The following is a 20,207-nucleotide window of genomic DNA, read 5'->3' as shown; positions in this document are numbered from 1 at the left end:
ATGTGAACTTAGGACTTGCATTTAGTTTATATGTCATATTAGTTGATAGAATCACTTGCATTAGGATGTTTATATTAGTTGCATCATGGCATGTAGTTGCATGTTAGAAATGTTTTGAAAAATGCCTATTTAGGAACTTTGACAAGAGCAACTAAGCCATTACAGATACTTGTTCAACTTAAGACTTTGCCTACTAGAATGGTTGTAAAACACCCTAGATAGTGTCATACTAGTGTCTTTTGACCCATGACCCAAAGCCTAGTCAAGGGTTTGCATGTGAGTCACCTATCCAACCCCGTGATGCGATGTGGACTTGGTTAACTTGTCTAGGTGACCTTGTTTGACCTTGTGGTAAGGCAACCCAAAAATATTTTCTATCAATAAGCTTGAAGTGCTCATTTCAAGGAAATTTTGTCATGTGGAAGTAATGTAATGCCAAGGAAACCTCAAATGTTATGAATTGTTGAAAGTTGAGAAATTTAAGTTATTTTGATGGAGGCGTACCACTTTGATGTGCTTTGGTGCGGGATCCATTGAATTGGGCCCCCATACGGTTGTGAATTCGGCCGCCCAGAGACAGAGTGACTATCACCCCGAAAAGCTATTGTCTAGAGGTTAACCGGTTGCCTAATAAGCGATTGGCGAAAGCAAAGGACACTAGCCCGGAAGGGACAAACCCCATCTTAAATTTTTGAAATGTGAAAGTGAAATGAGGACAATTTTGAATACTAGTCATACCCACCCGTTGTGAATAAAGATTTGAGCATTTCATTCCCAAAAAGCCTTTTTGTCAAGCCACTTGGTCGAGCTTGGGACGATCCATGACCTTTACTTTTGTAGAGAATTCGAGACTTGTCATGTCATATGCTACTAGCATCATAGGGATCATCATTCCACCACCATCCGATCGCTCTTGACGAAAGCATTTGGAAATTGAGGACGAAAGTAGTCTAGTTTAACACCATTTGGAGGTGATTTAGTGCCATCCTCTTAGCCTTAGTAATTTGTTGAACTAGTATTTGTGAAGGATTACATGCTCTTAAATTTGTTCCTCCTTAGTGCTTCCGCCACTTGATGAGGAAGTGGCTATTCTTTTTGTAGATGCATCCATTATGTGATTTTGTGTACTTAATGTTTGGATGTGTCGCCATTTTGGCAAGACCCACCTTGCCTTGCAAGAAGGCATCCTACCTCATGGTTGTCTTGTTGTGAGTTGAAGGGGCGGAGTGAGACCCGCTAATTGTCTCATATCGGCTATATTATTAGGATAGGTTAGTATTGGTCCTAGTCTTTGTCACCTCTTTACTCGGGACGAGCAAAGGTTCGGTTTGGGGATATTTGATGTGACCATAATTAGCGCATATTTAGCCCCCGAATTAGCCTTGTTCCCATGCTTTTTAATGCATATTTGGGTCATTTCTTATCTTTAGTTCTTTGTTTTGCATATTCTTTGAGATTTTGATCCCTTGGTAGGAAAGGAGTAAGAATCTTGCATTTTCATGGCAAAACGAGACTAAATTGATCGAATTCAATGACCAAGCATCAAGGAGAGACAAGATTAGAAGGCCTTTGTACATATTATAGTAGAAGAGCAATGTTGAGAAAGGATCCTTGAGTCCCCAAGGAATTTATGAAGAAAAGGGAAGAAAAGAAGAAGATATGTTGCTGAGTGACAATCCGAGCGGATTGTCACCAATCCGTTCGTCCCGCAGCTGCAGAATCCGTGCGGCTTTGCACCATTCCGCTCGGATTCCACATCCACAATCCGACCGGATTCCCTTGAATCCGCTCGGATTCCAACGCCAGATTCCGCCCGTCCCGACCTTATTCCGCCTTCGGATTCCAAAGACAAAGACGATTTCCTCTTCTCCAAGCTACAAAGAAAGAAGCCCTTCTCTCGAAAAATACCGGCTCCTCCTTGCTCAATCTAAAAAGTGTAATTACTAGTTTAGCCCTTAGTTAACCCTAATGCATCCTCCCTAATTTCCACTATAAATACCCCATTAGTCTAATTAGAGGAGCATGTTCTTCTTATCAATAATTAGAGTAGTTAATATCAATCAAATCTCTCTTTAGTTTTGTAATCAACAATTAATCAAGTTCTAATACAAGTTTTATTTCCTTAATCTCTCTTTTGTTCATCCTTTATTTTGGGTAATTGAAGATTATTTGGGTTATTGTTGGGAGATTGACAACCTCTCAATCAAGCATTCAAGTACTTCTTTTATCTTTGCTTTATTATTGGAATCATTAGTAGGTATAATTCTCTTAATCCCTTTTTAATTATTGTTAATTACTTTCATTTATTCATCATGTTTCATATTGTTGGTATGATTGACAACCTTGCTAGCATGATCAACATGATAATGAGTGAGTAGTCTCTTAGCTAGGGTTAATGGGTGATTAGGGGAAACCAACATGGGGAATGATTCATGCTTAAATTAATATGCTTTCATATTTTATTTGCTTGCTTGTTTGATCTCAACTCATGCACATGTTATATTTGATGAAATGCTAAGCCTATGAATCCTTGCATTTACTATCATCTTCTATCTTTTCAATGAGACTTGTAAGACATAACCCAACTCGAGTCTCATTAGACCATGCATGTTGTTGAGTAGGGAAGATTAAGTCGACTTGTAGGTGTTGTACAATCTAATCGATTCGGCTCCGGGACCCAAACTTTCCTAGGATTGTAAGATATAACCCAACTCAATCCATCACAACAATAATTGCTTGCTTATAATTTGAGAACATGTTTGTATGATCAATTCCCATGATTCCCCTATGATCCCTTGACACCCTAGTGCCTTTAATCAATTGTTTACACCCCTTTAATTCATCTTGCTTGTTTATTTTCATTGCTATTTTAGTTTAGTGACCTTCTACATCAACCCAATTTGTGACACCCCTTAAACACCACTAGTTGCAATAGAAATCTCATTTCAATACCCGTCCCTTGGGATCCGACCTTTACTTGCCTCTTTACTAATTGTAGAGTTGTTTGTGAAGTTATAAATTGTGTTTTGATTCGACCGTGACCCAACGACCACATCTTAATTTCTGAACACGAAACGGACCCGCGTCAAATTCCAAATGCGAGCTTAGGCGCAGGCTGCGCAAACAAGGTGCGCAGCTGCGCCCGATTGCGCAGGCAAGAGTTAATTTGGCGCAGCCTGCGCATCCTGCGCAGCTCTGTTTTACGGGCTTTCTATTCCGCATTTGGGCTTCTTAAGTGAGGATCTTTTTAGGTTTCCGTGAAGCCATATATATACACAAGATTGGAAGACCTCAAGGAATTCACCTACCATCCTTTCATCTCATCTAATCTCATTTTTAGGGTTCTAATCTTGTAATAATTTAGAGACTATTTCCATTCAAAATTGTAATCTTTCCTTATTTCTTTGGGTTTTGAAGACTATGGAAGGCTAAATCCTTCCCTTCTTGGTGTAATTCATCCAAAGTCTCCAACTTTGGTATTATAAGACTCTTTTAATCTCCTCTTATTTATCTAATGATCTTTCCTTATGCTTAATCTTCATGTTGAATGAGTTTATGATTGGGTTGGCCATCCATGCTTCTTATTTGTTCAACTATTGCAAATTCTAGAGAAATGGTTTAATCTATCTAGGATAGTTGTTTGGAGCAAGCTTGTTGTATATTGATTTGGTTTAAAGGATTCATGCAATAAGTAGGAAATTTCATGTCTTTTCTCATTTGTATGGTTTAATCTTGTGAGAATTGATCCTAGCTTCTTGTCTTGGCACAACTCTTAATGCTCATGTTTTATTTGCACTCATGGTTTAATGAATTGTTGATTAAACTTGGAGGACATGCATAGATGGTTTAATTTGTGCATGTTATTATCTTGACTTGAAAGTATTGGGTAGAAATTAGGAGGAGAATTATTAAAGAGTTAAACTTTACCATTGTTGGTTACAAAGGAAGAATTGCACCAAGTTCTCTTATTTATTGAATCATCTTACTCACCAAGTGTTTGTTATATTGCTTTTTAGACTAAGATTGCAAATTTTACTTTGTTTCATGTCACCAATCAACTCAAAAACCCCCCTTTTCATGTCTCTCTATTGTTTGCCATTGTGAATAACCATTGTTTGTTTATAATCTTGTCTTTAGTAGTCAATAGTTTACAATTCAAGTATTTAGCTTAAAAGACCTTCTCTTGGGACCGACCCTTACTTGCACTATATTACTTTACCATTTAGAGTAGTCTAGAGTATAGTTTGGCTTATAAATTGTTAATTTGGTAGCTTAATTCTAGTATTTTACGACACCTAGTTTTGCCCCTACCAAATTTTGGCGCCGTTGCCGGGGAAGGGCAACATGGCTAAAGCTTGTTTTTGAACTATTGGTCTTTAATTAGTGTAGTTAGTCTTTGTAAATATAGGACTCCTTTACTTGCCTTAGTTTGTTTACTTCTTTGATTTGATGGCTACTCGTTATTGTCGCCAAACTCATGATGAACCATTTTACAAGTTTTTTAATAGAACGAAAGAGTTTAACTCTCTACGTGAATACCCTTATGAGATGAGAAAGCTTTGTAATGTGGTATATAATGGGTTGAATGAAGAAACCTTGTTCCTTACCGATAAATTGACTAATCAAGAATTTATTGGCAATGTCTATAACTATGAAGAGAAGTGGAAATTTTCCTTATGTTGGCTATTGCGAGTAAAGAATTGGAGTTGAGAAATTCACTCCCTAGTGTAGCATGTGAGGCTATTCATGGTGAGGAGCCTCTAATTGAGGGATCGTGAGTGAATTAGTTGAGGAAGTAGAACATGAAGAGGTTATTCACACTTTAGACAATGAGTGTTTTGATGATGGTTCCTATGATAAAAAGAATGATCTTGAGTTTGAAAACCCTCCTCCCCTTAATCTTGATACGAGCTACTCTTATAAAGAGTATTGTTTTTGGGATGATGAGAAGGATGGTTATGTTTTCACCACACTTTCATGCCACTCCCCCGTTGTACTATCTACCGACACCTTGTGCACTAGTGATGATGGTTCCTATGATAAAGAGAATGATCTTGAGTTTGAAAACCCTCCTCCCCTTAATCTTGATACGAGCTACTCTTATAAAGAGTATTGTTTTTGGGATGATGAGAAGGATGCTTATGTTTTCACCACACTTCCATGCCACTCCCCCGTTGTGCTATCTACCGACACCTTGTGCACTAGTGATGATGGTTCCTCGAGTAATAGTCATGTTGATGAGAACAACGTACTCCTCGGTCCTTAGTGGCCTTGGTGAGGAGTTGTCATGTGAAGAGTCATTGGGTCAAATTGTTGAAAAAGATGAACTTGAGGGAAGTAAGGTTGAGGAAGAGGTTGTTTGCACCTTTGACAACTCTTATTTTGAGGGTCTATTTGATGAGGGAGATGATATGTGTGACTTGAAACCTTCTTTGGCCTTACCATCCATTGAGATCCCTATTCACATTCCTTGTACCGAAGTTGATGCCTCACATCTTGGTAACAACTCCTTGGTTCGTAGAAACTCTTGTCCGGAATTGACCCTTGAGGAATCAAGGAGTGAGGTGTTTGAGAAGAATGAGGAAGGACCAATGATTTGTAAGGTGGTTGTGATAGAAAAAGAGAAGGTGGTAGCTCTTGAAGATGTTTGTGACCCTTCAAAGATTATGAAACTTACAAGTGTGGGGGTCAAGGAATATGCAAAAGAGGGAATGGAAAATGAGTTTGTAGAGGTATACCCCCTCAAGGAGGAACCACCTCAAATTTGTTTTGAAAATCTATCAAGCTTATCACCCAAAGAAGCTCATGAATCCCATCATTCTTACTTGGTTTTCACCAAGTCCATCCCATCATTCAAAGAACCTTATCGTGACAAGAAACCGTTCCTTAGGCATGAAAAGTTGAAATATGTGTCTTGTGCACACTCGGTACTTACTTATGCTTGCTGTGTGGGTGATCTATACTATGGTCATGCTTCTTGTTTTTGGGCTAGTGTGTATGACAAGTTACTAAGGGCGTTGCGTTGTTCCGCTCTTAATTCTTGAAGAAGAAAAATGTTGAAAAGGCGTCGAGCAAACGACGAAAACCAAAAGCGCTTTACGGGAGGCAACCCGTACTCCTTTTACATTTCTTTCTTTCCTTTTGCATTTGTAGTACTCTTCTCCACATTGAGGACAATGTGGAAACTAAGTGTGGGGGAGGAGTTTGGTTGTAACATATGTAATATTTATTTCATGTTTTGATGCATCTTTTTGAAAAAAAAAAAAAAAAATTGAAAATTCCGGCTAGGTGAAAACCCACAAGGGTGGGCACCTAGGCAAGATTGGAAAAGGTGGCCGAGGACGGAATGAAAACCCGAAAGGGCATTCCGGGCAAAATGAAAAATAGAGAAGGGAGCCACCATGAGAGGAAAGGAAAAGTTAAGGTGAAAACCCGAAAGGGAACCTTAGGCAAAATGAGGGATTTTCAACAAAAAAAATCGAAAAATTGAAAAATGCACCACCAAAAAGATGGAGGGATAAGAAGGGAGCAATAAGGAGGATTTAGGAAGGAGGCTATATTTAGGATTTAATTTCTTTTTGAGTCAAAGAAAATTGCTTCAAATTGGTGGTTTTTTATGTTGGCTACTAGGTTGTTGATCTTTATTGGTGTTTGGCCAACTTAGTAGCATAACTTACATTGCTTGGAGTGATAATGTAGTGATATAAGGGGAGTATGAATGATTTGAAGGATTGTGTAGGTCACTTTGCTATTGCCTTGGGATAAGGCAAGAGTGACCATCTTTGCTTTGGAGTGATAAGTAGGGTGGTTGTGAAGTTGATGAGTCGGAGTTGGAGGTGTGTTGTGTCTTGTTTAGAGGGATGATATAAGGAGGGCGTGTGAGAGAAGAGAGTGTGTCAACTTTGAGTCTATATTTTCCTTTTTATCGGTGGTTGTCAATGAGGAAGTTATAAGAAGGTTGTAGTGAGGGAAGAGTGATCGGATTCTCCTAAACTCACTTGATGGACTTGTGTACCTCCCTACTTAGTCTTGAGTTTTACTCGGGACGAGTAAGGTCCAAGGGTGGGGGAATTTGATAGTGTCAAATTGTGACGAGTCAATAGGTTAATGTTATCACAATAAACATACTTGATACCGAGTTTTAGTTGGACTTGTTGTAATATACCGGTTTGCACTTTTGGTTGTAATTTTAGAGTCTTAACTTATAACTTACCAAGGCAAAGAAGGAAATCAAAAGGAACGCCAAGGGAATAATTGCAAAATCAAGGGAAGCAAGCAAAAGGAAGAATTGAAGCCTTGACATGCACAAACAAGAGCCAAAATGAAGAATTGAAAACTCGGTTTCACAAGGGTCAACTTCAAACGAGTATATCTCGAGTTATAGACCTCGTATCGATGCAAGGCCAATTGGAGGTGAAAGCTTGTGATCTTAGCTTTCCAACGGTAGGTCACACGCCTCGTTTGTCCAAACAACGAGGGAGATATGGCCTTTGCAAGATGCTGCTGTCAGTCTAAAGCGCAGCCTGCGCAATTGTGTGCAACTGGCCTGCGCAATTTTGTGCGCAGCCTGCAAATACGCGCTGCAATTCCAAATGCGAGCTTAGGCGCAGGCTGCGCAAACAAGGTCTTGCAGCTGCGCCCCGATTGCGCAGGCAAGAGTTAATTTGGCGCGACTGCGCATCTAACTCTGTTTCTGGGCTTTCTATTCCGCATTTGGGCTTCTTAAGTGAGGATCTTTTTAGGTTTCCGTGAAGCCATATATATACACAAGATTGGAAGACCTCAAGGAATTCACCTACCATCCTTTCATCTCATCTAATCTCATTTTTAGGGTTCTAATCTTGTAGTAATTTAGAGACTATTTCCATTCAAAGTTATAATCTTTCCTTATTTCTTTGGGTTTTGAAGACTATGGAAGGCTAAATCCTTCCCTTCTTGGTGTAATTCATCCAAAGTCTCCAACTTTGGTATTATAAGACTCTTTTAATCTCCTCTTATTTATCTAATGATCTTTCCTTATGCTTAATCTTCATGTTGAATGAGTTTATGATTGGGTTGGCCATCCATGCTTCTTATTTGTTCAACTATTGCAAATTCTAGAGAAATGGTTTAATCTATTTAGGATTGTTTGGAGCAAGCTTGTTGTATATTGATTTGGTTTAAAGGATTCATGCAATAAGTAGGAAATTTCATGTCTTTTCTCATTTGTATGGTTTAATCTTGTGAGAATTGATCCTAGCTTCTTGTCTTGGCACAACTCTTAATGCTCATGTTTTATTTGCACTCATGGTTTAATGAATTGTTGATTAAACTTGGAGGACATGCATAGATGGTTTAATTTGTGCATGTTATTATCTTGACTTGAAAGTATTGGGTAGAAATTAGGAGGAGAATTATTAAAGAGTTAAACTTTACCATTGTTGGTTACAAAGGAAGAATTGCACCAAGTTCTCTTAATTATTGAATCATCTTACTCACCAAGGGTTTGTTATATTGCTTTTTAGACTAAGATTGCAAATTTTACTTTGTTTCATGTCACCAATCAACTCAAAAAACCCCCTTTTCATGTCTCTCTATTGTTTGCCATTGTGAATAACCATTGTTTGTTTATAATCTTGTCTTTAGTAGTCAATAGTTTACAATTCAAGTATTTAGCTTAAAAGACCTTCTCTTGGGACCGACCCTTACTTGCACTATATTACTTTACCATTTAGAGTAGTCTAGAGTATAGTTTGGCTTATAAATTGTTAATTTGGTAGCTTAATTCTAGTATTTTACGACACCTAGTTTTGCCCCTACCAAATTTTGGCGCCGTTGCCGGGGAAGGGCAACATGGCTAAAGCTTGTTTTTGAACTATTGGTCTTTAATTTGTGTAGTTAGTCTTTGTAAATATAGGACTCCTTTACTTGCCTTAGTTTGTTTACTTCTTTGATTTGATGGCTACTCGTTATTGTCGCCAAACTCATGATGAACCATTTTACAAGTTTTTTAATAGAACGAAAGAGTTTAACTCTCTACGTGAATACCCTTATGAGATGAGAAAGCTTTGTAATGTGGTATATAATGGGTTGAATGAAGAAACCTTATTCCTTACCGATAAATTGACTAATCAAGAATTTATTGGCAATGTCTATAACTATGAAGAGAAGTGGAAATTTTTCCTTATGTTGGCTATTGCGAGTAAAGAATTGGAGTTGAGAAATTCACTCCCTAGTGTAGCATGTGAGGCTATTCATGGTGAGGAGCCTCTAATTGAGGGATCGTGAGTGAATTAGTTGAGGAAGTAGAACATGAAGAGGTTATTCACACTTTAGACAATGAGTGTTTTGATGATGGTTCCTATGATAAAGAGAATGATCTTGAGTTTGAAAACCCTCCTCCCCTTAATCTTGATACGAGCTACTCTTATAAAGAGTATTGTTTTTGGGATGATGAGAAGGATGCTTATGTTTTCACCACACTTCCATGCCACTCCCCGTTGTGCTATCTCCCACACCTTGTGCACTAGTGATGATGGTTCCTCGAGTAATAGTCATGTTGATGAGAACAACGTACTCCTCGGTCCTTAGTGGCCTTGGTGAGGAGTTGTCATGTGAAGAGTCATTGGGTCAAATTGTTGAAAAAGATGAACTTGAGGGAAGTAAGGTTGAGGAAGAGGTTGTTTGCACCTTTGACAACTCTTATTTTGAGGGTCTATTTGATGAGGGAGATGATATGTGTGACTTGAAACCTTCTTTGGCCTTACCATCCATTGAGATCCCTATTCACATTCCTTGTACCGAAGTTGATGCCTCACATCTTGGTAACAACTCCTTGGTTCGTAGAAACTCTTGTCCTAAATTGACCCTTGAGGAATCAAGGAGTGAGGTGTTTGAGAAGAATGAGGAAGGACCAATGATTTGTAAGGTGGTTGTGATAGAAAAAGAGAAGGTGGTAGCTCTTGAAGATGTTTGTGACCCTTCAAAGATTATGAAACTTACAAGTGTGGGGGTCAAGAAATATGCAAAAGAGGGAATGGAAAATGAGTTTGTAGAGGTATACCCCCTCAAGGAGGAACCACCTCAAATTTGTTTTGAAAATCCATCAAGCTTATCACCCAAAGAAGCTCATGAATCCCATCATTCTTACTTGGTTTTCACCAAGTCCATCCCATCATTCAAAGAACCTTATCGTGACAAGAAACCGTTCCTTAGGCATGAAAAGTTGAAATATGTGTCTTGTGCACACTCGGTACTTACTTATGCTTGCTGTGTGGGTGATCTATACTATGGTCATGCTTCTTGTTTTTGGGCTAGTGTGTATGACAAGTTACTAAGGGCGTTGCGTTGTTCCGCTCTTAATTCTTGAAGAAGAAAAATGTTGAAAAGGCGTCGAGCAAACGACGAAAACCAAAAGCGCTTTACGGGAGGCAACCCGTACTCCTTTTACATTTCTTTCTTTCCCTTTGCATTTGTAGTACTCTTCTCCACATTGAGGACAATGTGGAAACTAAGTGTGGGGGAGGAGTTTGGTTGTAACATATGTAATCTTTATTTCATGTTTTGATGCATCTTTTTGAAAAAAAAAAAAAAAATTGAAAATTCCGGCTAGGTGAAAACCCACAAGGGTGGGCACCTAGGCAAGATTGGAAAAGGTGGCCGAGGACGGAATGAAAACCCGAAAGGGCATTCCGGGCAAAATGAAAAATAGAGAAGGGAGCCACCATGAGAGGAAAGGAAAAGTTAAGGTGAAAACCCGAAAGGGAACCTTAGGCAAAATGAGGGATTTTCAACAAAAAAAATCGAAAAATTGAAAAATGCACCACCAAAAAGATGGAGGGATAAGAAGGGAGCAATAAGGAGGATTTAGGAAGGAGGCTATATTTAGGATTTAATTTCTTTTTGAGTCAAAGAAAATTGCTTCAAATTGGTGGTTTTTTATGTTGGCTACTAGGTTGTTGATCTTTATTGGTGTTTGGCCAACTTAGTAGCATAACTTGCATTGCTTGGAGTGATAATGTAGTGATATAAGGGGAGTATGAATGATTTGAAGGATTGTGTAGGTCACTTTGCTATTGCCTTGGGATAAGGCAAGAGTGACCATCTTTGCTTTGGAGTGATAAGTAGGGTGGTTGTGAAGTTGATGAGTCGGAGTTGGAGGTGTGTTGTGTCTTGTTTAGAGGGATGATATAAGGAGGGCGTGTGAGAGAAGAGAGTGTGTCAACTTTGAGTCTATATTTTCCTTTTTATCGGTGGTTGTCAATGAGGAAGTTATAAGAAGGTTGTAGTGAGGGAAGAGTGATCGGATTCTCCTAAACTCACTTGATGGACTTGTGTACCTCCCTACTTAGTCTTGAGTTTTACTCGGGACGAGTAAAGTCCAAGTGTGGGGGAATTTGATAGTGTCAAATTGTGACGAGTCAATAGGTTAATGTTATCACAATAAACATACTTGATACCGAGTTTTAGTTGGACTTGTTGTAATATACCGGTTTGCACTTTTGGTTGTAATTTTAGAGTCTTAACTTATAACTTACCAAGGCAAAGAAGGAAATCAAAAGGAACGCCAAGGGAATAATTGCAAAATCAAGGGAAGCAAGCAAAAGGAAGAATTGAAGCCTTGACATGCACAAACAAGAGCCAAAATGAAGAATTGAAAACTCGGTTTCACAAGGGTCAACTTCAAACGAGTATATCTCGAGTTCTAGACCTCGTATCGATGCAAGGCCAATTGGAGGTGAAAGCTTGTGATCTTAGCTTTCCAACGGTAGGTCACACGCCTCGTTTGTCCAAACAACGAGGGAGATATGGCCTTTGCAAGATGCTGCTGTCAGTCTAAAGCGCAGCCTGCGCAATTGTGTGCGCAACCTGCGCAATTTTGTGCGCAGCCTGCGCAAATACGCGCTGCAATTCCAAATGCGAGCTTAGGCGCAGGCTGCGCAAACAAGGTGCGCAGCTGCGCCCGATTGCGCAGGCAAGAGTTAATTTGGCGCAGCCTGCGCATCCTGCGCAGCTCTGTTTTACGGGCTTTCTATTCCGCATTTGGGCTTCTTAAGTGAGGATCTTTTTAGGTTTCCGTGAAGCCATATATATACACAAGATTGGAAGACCTCAAGGAATTCACCTACCATCCTTTCATCTCATCTAATCTCATTTTTAGGGTTCTAATCTTGTAGTAATTTAGAGACTATTTCCATTCAAAGTTATAATCTTTCCTTATTTCTTTGGGTTTTGAAGACTATGGAAGGCTAAATCATTCCCTTCTTGGTGTAATTCATCCAAAGTCTCCAACTTTGGTATTATAAGACTCTTTTAATCTCCTCTTATTTATCTAATGATCTTTCCTTATGCTTAATCTTCATGTTGAATGAGTTTATGATTGGGTTGGCCATCCATGCTTCTTATTTGTTCAACTATTGCAAATTCTAGAGAAATGGTTTAATCTATTTAGGATTGTTTGGAGCAAGCTTGTTGTATATTGATTTGGTTTAAAGGATTCATGCAATAAGTAGGAAATTTCATGTCTTTTCTCATTTGTATGGTTTAATCTTGTGAGAATTGATCCTAGCTTCTTGTCTTGGCACAACTCTTAATGCTCATGTTTTATTTGCACTCATGGTTTAATGAATTGTTGATTAAACTTGGAGGACATGCATAGATGGTTTAATTTGTGCATGTTATTATCTTGACTTGAAAGTATTGGGTAGAAATTAGGAGGAGAATTATTAAAGAGTTAAACTTTACCATTGTTGGTTACAAAGGAAGAATTGCACCAAGTTCTCTTAATTATTGAATCATCTTACTCACCAAGTGTTTGTTATATTGCTTGTTTATAATCTTGTCTTTAGTAGTCAATAGTTTACAATTCAAGTATTTAGCTTAAAAGACCTTCTCTTGGGACCGACCCTTACTTGCACTATATTACTTTACCATTTAGAGTAGTCTAGAGTATAGTTTGGCTTATAAATTGTTAATTTGGTAGCTTAATTCTAGTATTTTACGACACCTAGTTTTGCCCCTACCACCTCCCCTTCCCCGTCATCAACCTTTGCTCGCCACGTAGCTCGCTTTTTCATTTTTTCCTAATTTCTCAATCTATATTTTATTTTTATATTAATCTCTATATATATTATACATAATAATAAGTTTCTAAATAATCAAATTAATCAAAATCAATCGTTATAATGATTATTATTGTTGTTATTATTAAATTTGGGGGTTTTAAATTTGGAGATTGTTGATTTTTCGGAAGTTAAGGTTTGTTTGATTTAGGGATAATTTTCGGAAGCGGATAATTGAGTTGTTATTTCAACTTATTGAAAGAAGTTTAATGAATAATTACAATGGTGCGAACGATGATCCGTGAACTCCCTTTTTTTAGCTTTTGGTGAGCATTGTAAGACTCGAATTTGGGTTTGTACTTTGGAACCTTTGATACTTTTTATTTAATTTTGTAAGACTTGATTGCTTATTTAAATTTGAGTTTGTAATTTGGAAATTTGTAGCTTTTAAGACATGTTGATTTTAATGTACTCCCTCCATTCAACTCCACTTTACAAGTATTCTATTTCCGTCCATTCAACTTCACTTTACAGATTTCCTTATTTGGACATGTAAAAGACCTTTCTATCCTTATTGAAAATCTATATTTACAAAAAATGTCATTCATACCCCCACACAAATCCACCATTAAACTCACCTTTATATTTTTTTAATATCTTTAACCCCACCATTCCCTTTCCCTATGTACTTTTAATAGTTTTTTTTAATCCGTTTATTAATACCCGCGCAAAAAGCATAGTTGCAAAGTGGAGTTGAATGGAGGGAGTATAAGACATTAATATTGGTTGTCATTTTACGATTTTGTGGCTTTAAAATGTTTAAATGACCAAAGTTTAGATGTTGGTTATAATGTTCTTCAAATTCCCTTTATTTTAATATGTATATTGATTTTTTTTTTTGCCGTGTCCGTGTCCTGAAAATTTTGAAGTGCCGTGTCACATGTCCGTGTTGTGTCCGTGTCCGTATCCGTTTTCGTGCAACCTAGTTCATCACAGTCACTGACTCACTGTACTCCATATACACTTGATATGATCCGCTTCTTGAGTGTTAGTGGTATATCTTTAAGAGCCAATAATTTGGTGAGTTGAAACTTACAATGCGAATCGTATGCGGTAGGAATGTTGTTACTTTCAAACCCACTTGCAAGATCCTACTGACCATGACTTTTTATTCGGAATAAAAACACTGTATAAAAACATTGTTCTTTATATTCCAGTTTGAACTGATTCTCATTCTAACAAATGTGACAAAAAATCAGTAGTATTAGAATAATGTTGTTTCTGTTTCTGATTAAACGCGACGACCCAGGGAGGCTGGGATAATGATAATAATATTCTAGATCGAAGTCCGTTTATTATTGAACTATTTATGTGAATTTGAGAGTTAATTAAAAATGAAAACCTGGAAATCCTGAACTGTAGAACTGGTACACATTTTATATTATCAAGCATAATTCTCATACAAAACACTGTTATTATAAAATTATTATGAGACCCTTTGATATAATAATGAGTACTACTTATTCCTTGGAAATACAAAACTCAAGCCGATAAGATAACGATTCGGTTTCAGAAAATGAGCATTAAAACACCCAAAAGCTCATTCCTCTCGAAACAGTTTTTACTAACAAAAAAGAAAGGTAAAACTCGGATGTCAAGCCTGTTAAGACCTGTTTAGTTCAAAACTCCATACTTGTTTGTATAGGCCTATAAATTTAAATTACTAGTAGTAATAAATACGGATTTTCTAACATGTGCCCTTATGGCACATGATAATAATCTAACACTAAAACTTAGGAGAGACGGTCTCTCACTAAGTTATTGAGAGACCAAGTTTTCGTACCCTTTTATTTGTATTTCGTACTCCTTTTGTTGTTGATCGTAACATAGTAATTTCGTACCTATTTACATAATAAATGTACCCATTTTATCAATAATCATGATTTGTATCTATTTTATTACCTTTAGTACCACTTTTTCTTAAAATTGTACAATGGTCTCTCAATAAAGCTTATTAAAAGACCGTCTCTCAAGAGACCTACTCATAATCTAATTAGGGAAATATTGTTGAAAATATTTCATGATAAATTAGAGTTGAAACTCATATTTACCATAATTAGTGTATTAATCTTGAAAATCTTTCCCTACTTAGTTTATTATCATGTGCCCTAAGGGCACATGTTAGAAAAACCCTAATAAATATTACTTTAATAATTACGAGATATAAAACTTCATGACAGCATGGCCGTTGCTGTAGAGAAATTGAGAGATTCTTCAATCCATGCAAGCTCATTGTTTCCCAGGTCGAAATCGAAATCAGGAAGATCAGCGTGTCCAAGATCGTCGAAGCCGCTACCAATAAAATCGTCTATAGGAGGAAACCCGTCAAATAGCTCGCTAAAATCATTAACCAAGAGCGATGAACCAACGTCCATTTCAAAGTCAAGACCTTGCCCAATGTCATTCTGGAATTTCTCCTTAATAGTGCTCATAACAGGAATCACGTCACTTTCCTTTGCATTAGAAAACTTCACCTTAGAATCATCATCTTCAGAAATGTCGACCTTATTGGTTTGTGAATTGGAAGTAGTATCAATCTCAGGCAGCATAGCGAGAGAGTTGTTCGACAAGGCACTTTCAGAATCCTCGGACACAACAGAACAAGAAGCATGCAGGTTTCTCTCCGCAACAAGGGCCTCATACTCCATCTTCTTAAGCTCATAAGCCTCAGAAGCTTCTATAGCAGTATTAAAAGTCCCCAACCAAATGCGAACACCGCGAATAGGATGTCGAATCTCAGCCGCCCATTTCCCCCATTTTCTCTGCCTAACACCCCTGTACTTCACTGAAGTGGGTGTGGTTGGAATATTTCCTGAAACCTTCCTCTTTTTCTCAGGGTTTTTGATCCCATTGTTGCTGTCTTGGCCAGAACTCTCAGTCTCAGCAACTACATTATGGTTGTTTGTGCTGCCCATCGTCCTTAAAGGCAAATTAATCTCATGGATAACTCTGTTTTTAACCTTCTCTCTCCTAATCCCTCTCACTTCTTCATCATCATCAGAAGAATCCGTTAAATCAGGGTCATGACAAATCACTCGGACCTTTCTCACAGTTTTGGTGACAGCAAATTTCGGCTTTCGACGAAAAAAGTTTCGATCTTGAAACATTTTTGAAATGGTTGGGATTTCAAGTAATTTGTCGACGAAAAATAAATTAAACCCGCAAAATCTCAGAGAAAAACTCAGAATTTCGGTTTTGGTGATCAAGAAAGTAAATTAACCCCAACAAAACCTCACCAAAAACCTGTAAGAACAAATTTTGTTGCACAAATGATGGAAAACTAAAAAAAATCAGGCAAAATTTTGACAATTATGATGCAAGCGTCCCTCAGAGAAAAGAAAAAGATCTATGAATCGTTTTATGAGAAAACCCGCAAAACACTCTACTCCAGAACAAGTCCTGCAGCAAAAAAAACCCAAAAACCCTAGAATCATAAACCCTAAAATTCGGCAACAAAAAAATTTCAAAATTTCATAAATTAAAAACATGGGTATTGAAATTAAGGGAAAAATAAGAGAACCCATCATACCGTTTCGGCCTCAACCGCATCGAATTGGATGAAAAACGTAAACTTTTCCTCTGCTGAAATGAACAGCAGAGATGATGAACACAGTGAGAGATGAAGATGACAAACAATATTGTATTGAAGTAATAAAATTTACAGAGCTTCAATGAATGAGCTCCAATTATCCCTGATTCAATTTGAGACTTTGCCGACATAAATCTCCTTCAATTCCTTAATTTAATCCTTTTGCAAAACCCTTAACTCTCTCAAAAACCCTGCAAAATAACAACGAATTTGGTAATTATTTAATTTAATACAATTTATGTGCAAAAAATTACAGCAAAAATTGTAAATGTCAAAAAAAATAACAAAGATTTCAACTTTATAACCAAAGCGTCTTGCTTGTGACGGGCTAATCCCGTCACAACTCACAAGTTGAAGACCTCTCACAAAAAGGGAGAGGGGACAAGGTGGGCACCCTCATGTGATTCCCACTCACCTCTCAGTGGATATTTTGTAAGAGAAAATGGTATCCGTCACAAGCTTGTGACGGATATAGCCGTCTTCAATGAGATTTTGTGATAACAGTTTGATGGGTTGAAGAAAGGAAAGTAACAGTGAAATATTTCAGAGAGAGAAAGAAACATACAAATTAATTATTTAATAATAAAATTCTTTTAAAAACGTTGAAAAAAATGGTAAATTATCAATACATATGTTATAGGAAGAAGGGTAAAACTGCTGTAAAAGTAAATTAATGGAGTAGAGAATTCATGAGTGTTTACCTCGTTTGGTTTGCTCTACTTTCACGTTTCTTTCTCTCTCTATATCCCTCTTCAGTTTACACTTTCCGGTCAAAATGCATTAAAATAGCTTGGCTGGTTTGATTAAATACTCTAACTTCCTTCCGCTCTTTAGTGCTTTTTTTTATTTTTCGTATACTTGGTGAGATCTATTTTTTTTGCCTTTTCTTATTATTAGTAACACGTGGAAATAAAATTTACCTTGATGCTCAATTATTAGGAAATACGGAATAATTATATGATAGAGTTTCCAATAAAAGTGAAATATATCACTCATTTTTGTTAACATATCATTATGTGATTTCAAATCTTCGTTTTTATTTGGCAGGTTATAAATACAATTTTACACAAAATAAATTAATAGTAGTATTTTATTATACGTGTAATATACTTTGCTTCAATAAAGAGTACTATTGAAAAATAGTTTGAACGCCCGTACTTTGATTATAAAGAGTACTATTGGTAACTAGTTTGAACGCCCGTACTTTGTTAATGACCTTGATTATTTTAGAACTAAGTTATAGAACATTATCGAATATGTATTTCAAAATTCAAATCTGGGTGTCACATAATTATAAAAAAAATGAAATATTATAATCATTTATGATCTCTTGATACGTACTTGATTCTAAGCATTATAATAATTTTTAAAAAAATGAATATCATAATCGCTTATGGTCTCTTGATATGTACTTGATCAGTTGATCCTAAGCATTAAGCAACCTCTAAAGCTTTGATATCTCGAATTCTAGCAAAATTTATTAAATATTAATCATTATAAGTGTAAGCCAATCAGGTCTCTTGATACGTACTTCAAGGATGACTTCTATTTATAATCATAAAATCACCTACCTTATGCGTGCTAATCTTTCAATGTGGGACAAATCTACTATTTATACGTAGTATATTCACAACACCTCGATTATTTTTCAATGTGAGACAAATAACATACTAATAAATACACCATCTTTTTCACACCTAACTCGACATCCAACCCGAATCCCGAAATACGAACAATTGCTACTCATTATATCTAATAGTAGTTATATTTAATATTTAGTTATATGAGCAAATACTATATGTTAATATTCGTACGTTCAACATCCAATCCGATTAATAATGAGCAAATACTAACAAACTAATCTTATCTAGAGTCTAAATTTTTTCGCACGTATATAGGTAACATTTGTGCAATTTTATCTTATTGCTAACAAACTAATCTTATCTAAAATTATTTATAATGCAAAAAAAAAAAACGTTATAAGGGTTTAATGTTTACATCCTATGTCTAATGATTTATTTACATATTATTAAAATATCTCTTTCCAAAAAAATAAAAGATTAATATATACGTGGGTTAACTCTTATTTATAATCATATAATCACCCCACTTTATACTAATATTTCGATGTGGGACAATTCTAATATTTATAAGTAATATATTCACCAAACTTGGATTATTTTTCTGATGTGAGACAATTCTACTATTTATACGTATTATATATTCATCAAATGTAACGTTACTTTTAAAGCCTCTTATATAATAAGAATACTACGGATGTATGTTCGTTATTTAGAAATTCAACTTAAAAATTAAAAAATAAATAACTTATTGTTAAACTACTAAATTTGAGTAGAAAAGGAGATGATATAACAATATATAATTATATAATTGTGAAACCACCAAAATCAAAAGTATAATACAATAAATTTCACTATTGTGGAAGTAATAATACAAATTCTTATAAGAGTTATCTAAAACAATATTTAAGAAACTCAAAGGATTTTGGGTTGATATTTAAGTTTCAAGAATGACTCATATTTATAATCATAGGATCACCCCACATTATGTTAATCTTTCGATGTGAGACAATTCTACCATTTATAATAATAGGATCAGCACACCTTGGGTTAATCTTTCGATGTGGGACAATTCTACTATTTATAATAGGATGACCACATCTTATGGTAATTTTTCGATGTGGGACAATTCTACTATTTATACGTAGTATATTTGTTCACCACATCTTATTATTTTACAATGTGTGACATATAACATATTAAGAAATATATCATCTTTTTCGCACCTTTTTCGACATCCAACTCGATTTAGTAACGTTTTGTTCTTTGGATTTCCCCCCTTAATTGGTGTATGAACTCTGTTTATAAGTCTTTTAATTTAAGTACATATTTAAACAAAAAAAGGTTGAAAATAAAATTCATGGATAATAAAATACAACTAAATTTGGTATTAAGACTACATAAGCGGCTGTTATGGCCTATGGATTTTTTAGGAAAATATTTTTGTAGCATTTTATTATGAGTGTGTTTGCAGTTCCTAAAGCTAATATGATAGCTGAACCTTGAGCTCTTTGCTATACTTGGATTTCTTCAACTGTTGTCTCATTGTAATGAAATTATAGCTAACTAATTTTTATATTCTCATTCTCATTAAATTGAATTAATCATATTTAATCACTTTTAAGACTTATTAATTATGGAGATCATGCATACTTATTGTTACATTTGTTAGTTAGTCTTATCGGTGTTCGATTGCTAGATTAAAGTATAATGTAATTAGATAATTGAATCAAGAAAATCAAGGTCACTTGTATCAATTTAACTGTTAGAGCGCAACAAATGTAACATATAAGAGCTCTTTAAGACAATACTTAAGAGGTTCAAAAGATTTTGAGTTGATATTTAAGTTCAAAGGATGACTCATATATATAATCATAGGATCATCACACCTTGTGTTAATCTTTCGATGTGGGATAATTCTATTATCTATAATTGGAT

General features: G+C 36.1%; 1 protein-coding gene across 2 annotated transcripts; it reads right to left on the bottom strand.

Annotated features, from left to right (window-relative positions):
* Positions 1-14,966: 14,966 nt before the first annotated feature.
* LOC141623419 (ethylene-responsive transcription factor ERF118-like) lies at positions 14,967-17,479 on the bottom strand. 2 transcript variants are annotated; one of them, XM_074439526.1, is made up of 3 exons: positions 17,105-17,325; positions 16,630-16,880; positions 14,967-16,499 (listed from the first exon to the last, which is right to left on the bottom strand). In XM_074439526.1, the coding sequence occupies exon 3, from the start codon at positions 16,205-16,207 to the stop codon at positions 15,272-15,274; it is 936 nt and encodes a 311-aa protein (XP_074295627.1). In that variant the 5' UTR covers positions 16,208-16,499; positions 16,630-16,880; positions 17,105-17,325; the 3' UTR covers positions 14,967-15,271. The 2 variants fall into 2 exon arrangements, with proteins under 2 accessions (XP_074295627.1, XP_074295626.1); XM_074439525.1 differs by lacking the exon at positions 17,105-17,325 and adding an exon at positions 17,391-17,479 and having other exon boundaries at positions 15,105-16,499.
* Positions 17,480-20,207: the final 2,728 nt, after the last annotated feature.

This window comes from Silene latifolia, chromosome X (genome assembly GCF_048544455.1).
Source record: "Silene latifolia isolate original U9 population chromosome X, ASM4854445v1, whole genome shotgun sequence".
NCBI lineage: Eukaryota > Viridiplantae > Streptophyta > Magnoliopsida > Caryophyllales > Caryophyllaceae > Silene > Silene latifolia.
The sequence above is the reverse complement of the archived record's forward strand: the minus strand, read 5'-3'. Positions and strand labels throughout refer to the sequence as shown.

Coding starts and splice junctions, on each gene's coding strand:
- LOC141623419 (XM_074439525.1), bottom strand. CDS start 16,207: ATGTTTCAAGATCGAAACTTTTTTCGTCGAAAGCCGAAATTTGCTGTC.